The sequence below is a fragment of the Buceros rhinoceros genome, unplaced genomic scaffold (genome assembly GCF_000710305.1).
Source record: "Buceros rhinoceros silvestris isolate BGI_N320 unplaced genomic scaffold, ASM71030v1 scaffold6267, whole genome shotgun sequence".
NCBI classification, from domain to species: domain Eukaryota; kingdom Metazoa; phylum Chordata; class Aves; order Bucerotiformes; family Bucerotidae; genus Buceros; species Buceros rhinoceros.
In genome coordinates, this window is record NW_010423828.1 from 18,415 (window position 1) to 24,064 (window position 5,650).

The following is a 5,650-nucleotide window of genomic DNA, read 5'->3' on the forward strand; positions in this document are numbered from 1 at the left end:
AGATAGAAAGGCTTCTAGTACAAATGGCTGCCCATGAATGAACTATTCAAAGGTACATGCTGAGCTGGACCAAAGAGTTCTTGCATTTTATCTTCACCCCAAGGGCAAGAGGGAAAAAAAAAAAAAAACCAAAAAACCAGCTTTAGAACTGGTTAAAGACCAATTACAATGGTTAAGAGCCACACTGGAAGGACACGTCAAGATGAAGCTCCCGCACTGCACCAGAACTGTACTTGATGCATGAACAACCGCAACGATGGAATTTAGTCAGCACATGCTTACTAAAATTACAGATGGCACTAGAGTGCAAGAGGATGGGAACGGGAGTTTGAGTCTGATCTGAAATGAGATGATTTGGGAAAAGATCTAAGGAAGACGTGAATAACGAACTGCACAAAGCGGAACAGTTGCATCCCTCTGCAGAAGAGAAGCACGTGTTTATTGTGGGTTTACACGAACCTCAAACATCAGCATGGAATAAGGGTGCTCAGCTGTTGAGAAACAGGCGAGTATTACTGCAGCGTGGCCTGCAGTGGTTAAGACTACATCCAAGATACTCTACCTAGTTTTGAACACAGCAGTTTGAGAGACAGGGAAACAACTGGAAAAACCTTACGAAAGAAAAGGACTCGTTAGAGGTCTCCATATAACGGCCTAAGAGGGAAGACTGCAGTAACTGGGATAAATTAGAGAAGCCTGAGACTGAAACTGTTTCAGTCTTCGAAGGTACGTAAGAGGCTGCTGTGGAAGGGGAAGCAGAAGGCAGCTTAAATTAGAGCAGCACACACCAGACTTGAGGAAAACCTTCGCTGCAGGGAGGTTTGTAAGCGCTGGGAGAGACTTTGGGTTTTGACTGGTTATTAACCTCCAAGCATCTGTCAGACTTGACTTGGGTATACGCAGAGCTGCCCTGCGGCTAGGTGACAGGCAAAACGGTATCAGCTCTGCTGCTGCAACACCATACTTCTGGAAAAGGCAGAAAATCCAGCCCAAAGAGCTCCTTCACCGACTGCAGTAATAACAGGAGCATTTTCCCTCGAGTGGCTACGCAACAGCCACGAGAACTGCGGTGGGAGATTTCCCGGCATCTGGGAAGTGCTGTACTCTAGAACAATGTACCAAACTAATTCAGCGACCTGGCGAGTGAAGTCTCACCTGACTGTACGCTTGAGTGTTGAAGCCGTAACCCGTTAACCAAAACCTGGTAATAACAAGCTTTCTCACAATGCTACTGCAGGAATTTGAGTCAAATGCTCCCTCTTCCTCCAGCTCAGAGAATGATTAACTAGAACACTTAACTCACTCAAACCAAGGCAATTCTCCCGACACTGAGAAAGCGAGAGAACAGAAGGGCAGCCTCAGTATTTAACTACTCACGTCTAAAAATATTGCCGAGATACAAGCTGCATGTTTTCTTGTTTCAGCCCCCTCACATGATTATCTGCTCTGGCATAAATTTTCAGTCCAGCATTTGCATCTCACTGGGTAGAATCTTGAGGCTAGCACCGACTGCTCTTCCTCCTCCTCCTCCCCCACCCATCCTTTGCCATATGGGCTGGGATCAGCTCCAGTCACACTAAATACCCATCTCTACCTCTTGCGTAGTAGCAGTTCCTGGCTGTTTCATCTGCAGCCAAGCAGGAAGCAGCAGTGACTCACGCCACTTGCATCTTTCAGATGGTCTGGGGCTGAAGCTGAGGCTGGCTCTTCACCTTATCTTGGAGGTTCAGAAAACCTCAACCGTGGAAACTTAAACCTGATCAACACGACACTAATAACACAGCAGAAGTATCATTCCTGCATTCAGAGCATCACTAGAGAGAGGGCTGTCAAGCTTCTATTGCCTAAAATAAATCAAGGAACTACCTGATTCAGCTTCTCCCAAAATGAATCTCCCCAACACACTGCAAGGACGTTACTTCAGTAGCTTCGTGGAATTCAAACTAATACAGATTAATATTTCTATCAGTGATAATGTGCTACTTGAAATAGGTAAGCAAATTCCATCAATATCCTGCATTTAAATAGATTTTTTCCACTCCTGAGGATAGAAACAACTTCACGACAGACTTTTGGGAAGATTCCGTTCTACACAGGAAAATGGTATTTCAGTGCTAATCATGTTCACCACTAAGTCAGCAAATAACGTGAGAAATGCTGACTGAAGTAGGACTCAGTAACAACGAAGCGGGAGAGGAGGATAAAACCATAGATGGCCTTCTCTAAATCAGCCGTGAAAAACTTGGTACATCCACCAAAAGCTACAAGGTAAAAATCACCCTGACACCGCTCCAGCTGATCTACATCAACGTGCCACTTAAGCACTCGTTTTCCTTCGCCCAGTTTGTCTGGCGCCCAGTACCACCACTGAACTCGAACTTCACTGGTGCTGGCCTGCACTGGGGATAGGGCTGGGCAGTGGGGAAGGGAATAAAGATTTAAAAAAAAAAAAAAAGAAAAAAAACAAACGCCATCGATAGCTGCTGGCCCGTGAGCGCAGTACTCTGTTTCTGTGTGATACTTCAGGAGGAACCTCTCCAGCGTTCAGATTTGTTTTTCCCATTCCTGGCTTTGCTCCACTTTTCCTTTCCTACAACCAGTCTTTTCCGGTGTTATTTCCAGAACTGACTGTCTCGTTCCTTCTCTACAGCTTTGGCTCTCTCCTGTGTTCTAAGTTTGCTGACACCGGATGACTCCTACGGAAATATCTGCGGCACACACACACTTTCACAGCTCAGGTATCATTCTATGTAAATCCATCACATGTGCTTCCCAATGCCATTTCTTTCCTCTTTTGCTATGAGCTCTCAGAAATACAACTCAAAATAATTCCAAAAAAAGATTCTGTCTTTACAGCATCTGCTTCTGAAAGAAAAAAAAAAAGGAAACTTACTTATTTCTTGTTCTTTTTCATTTTTCTTTTGGGCGATTTGCTTTTTTAACTTGTTTACATCAGCTTGAAAAGACTCAACCACACGTTCACTTTTCTCTACATCTATACATACTGCCTAGGAGAAAAAGAGAAGATTTTGCGAAAACATGTGAAAGACTTTCATGACAACATTTAAACAGGTGCTTCCAGACAAGAAGCCATTAAAAGCACAAAACTAATTAACTCCGTCAGAGCATAATATTCAACCTGAAGATCGATTCCTTTACTGGCTGTTGCCAATTCCCAACTGCGGCATGATAACAAAAGCATTTCCAAATCATTAATCATTACAGGAACGACAAGATCCAAAGTTAGATCTTCTGCTTGGTGGAAGAGGCTTGACCTTTTTCTTTACTTTTGAGTAACACTGTTGGTAGCACAATGACGACACGATAGTAGCCTGGTTTTAAAACGCACCATTGAACGTGGAATTTTCATAGAGGGATCTATGTTTAAATCCAGTTCTGGGTAACATCGATTTATTTTTCAATCTAAACATCTGTTATACTGGATATTGTTTACTTCTCCAGAAGTTAAGTGTTGGTCATTATCAGGTAAACACGATCAGTTTTGAAAAGCGTACAACTCCAAAAGCGCTGACGAGTCTTCAACAGTCACCAGCCGTTTACTGTTTCTTCTCCAAAAGGTTTCTATTGGTGATCTTACCCACACAGCTTGAGAGGTGCTTTCAGCTCGACCATCGAATTTTTAGAAGTTTATAAATTGGTGAATTCACCAACTAATCGGTGAATACTGCGAATACACGTGTCTCAGCTGCTTTACCAGAAAACTCCTCTGCGCTCCTGTAGCACTCTGTGAAACAGCCGCCCTCCAGACCAAAGCTCCTCCAGTTAGCTAACACCGCAGCTACTTTTAAGCTCTGAACAATGTGCAGCAGCGTGATTTACACAGTGAAAGACAACAAAGGCATAGTTCTAACAGGTAGGAAGACAACTCCCTGATGAGGTTACGTTTTCCATTTTGCCAGGCGCCAATCCAAACAGCGAGAGCACGGAAGGATGTAACGCGCTCTCGGCCACACCAGCGTTACAGAGTAATACCATTAGCTAATGGGATGGAGCTCTGAAAATAAATTCTCCCATCTCTGGGACAGCAGGAAAGCTGTCTGCCTTCTCACTGTGAGTTACCCACCTCACGGGGCAGGTTAGAAAGCAGCAGCTTCCACTGAGAAACAGCAGTGGTGTGCGAGCAGGGTCAGGGGTGGTTGGAGCAGTCACCACCTTGTCCTCTGCTCTACGTGCCAAGCAGCAAATCTAAGCTGGAGCAGAGACACAAACCCTCCAGGGCAGACACAAGGGGAAAGCCGTGACTGCAGCACAGTTAGCAGATGCGAGGGCTCCTGAGGCAGCCCAGCCACGCTGCTCTTCACACAGGACGAGCCCTGAATTGACAAGCTTACATTTAATAGATCTGACACTCAGGGCACTTTTGGATGCTTTGCCACGTTTGGAGCAGGATTCACTCATGCTCCACACAAAACATTCACAAGTTTTAGCTAACAGATGGAGCTCTTTGCTGCGTGCTACGTGCCAAGAGCCAGGAGTCATTCTTTAAACTCACAGAGGCACTCTTTAAACTCTAGCAAATCCCCGCAGCCTTCAGCAAGGCCCCTCTGCTTCAGAATAACTACCATCTCCCAGAAACCCCTGAGCATTAACTCCTTCTTTCTCGCAAGAGAAAGAATTGATGATATTCTTATCAATAGTTTTTACAGCTGCCACTGCAAACATGCATATTAAATAGAAACTGCCAAATTATTAAAGCCAGACTTATGCTCCTACGGTTCATGATAAATCATTTATAAGCCTGAAAAATCTCCACCTCCTCCACTCCCGGTTTAACCAAAGAAAAGATGCCACATACAAACTGAGCAATTTTAAGTAAAGGAAGTTACCTGTACTTTTTCCTGAAGTGCGTTATAAACCTGATATATAGCCCTGATGTCCTTCATCACTCCATCTTTGTCAAAAAAATCAGTACTAAAAAAGAAAGAAAAGCAGCAATCATGAGTTAGAAAAGATAACACAGGTTTCTAGCTCATGATGTCAAGCAACTATCTATCACCATATTTCTAGAATTTCTTTTATATTGCTAAAAATGTACCACACTCCCAAGAACCAAAATTTGGACAGCAGCATATCCACTACCAAAATTCCTTCTGGAATGATAAAGTCCCATTTGAATGAGATTAAACTTGTGCAGGAACCTTTAAGGTACAATTTCATTGTTAACAGTCAGAAGAGCTACTTTGCATTTCATTAAAATTACTTAAGAAAAACAAGAAGACTTCAACACTTCCAAGTCAGAGTTCAAGTTTTACACCGAGCCTGGACAGAGGATTCCTTGGGGGAGGTGGGAGGGTGGAAATCAAGTCAGGAACTTCCAGCCAGAAGGCCCCCAGCTCACAGTGGCCACACCAGCTCTGCTTTTCTGACCAGTGTACCAAGTCCCCACTGTTCTTCTGAAAGATTCAATTTTAAGCAGGAAAAAAAGCGTGCTAGGACCTGGCCATTCTCCCCCAGGACCAGCTGTCTTCCTGCTTGACATGTGTACGGGCAGTATTCTTTGGAAGGTGCAGAGCATAGAGCTCGATGATGGTACTTCATTTGCAAAGGAAAAATCCTTACCCGTGTTCCTTAATAACTTTGGCATAATTCTGAGAAGTATTTGGCACCGAAGAAACTTTGTATTCCTGCT

The 5,650-nt window shown here is 43.9% G+C and overlaps 1 protein-coding gene across 1 annotated transcript in view; it reads right to left on the reverse strand.

Moving 5' to 3' along the window:
* The window catches only part of FAM175B (family with sequence similarity 175, member B), an 11,882-nt gene that overhangs the window by 2,058 nt on the left and 4,174 nt on the right, over window positions 1-5,650 (reverse strand). The window contains exons 5-7 of the mRNA XM_010140551.1: window positions 5,581-5,650; window positions 4,848-4,932; window positions 2,898-3,008 (exon numbers count right to left, since the gene is read on the reverse strand). Coding sequence (XP_010138853.1) covers window positions 2,898-3,008; window positions 4,848-4,932; window positions 5,581-5,650 — 266 coding nt within the window. The remainder of the gene's footprint in view (window positions 1-2,897; window positions 3,009-4,847; window positions 4,933-5,580) is intronic.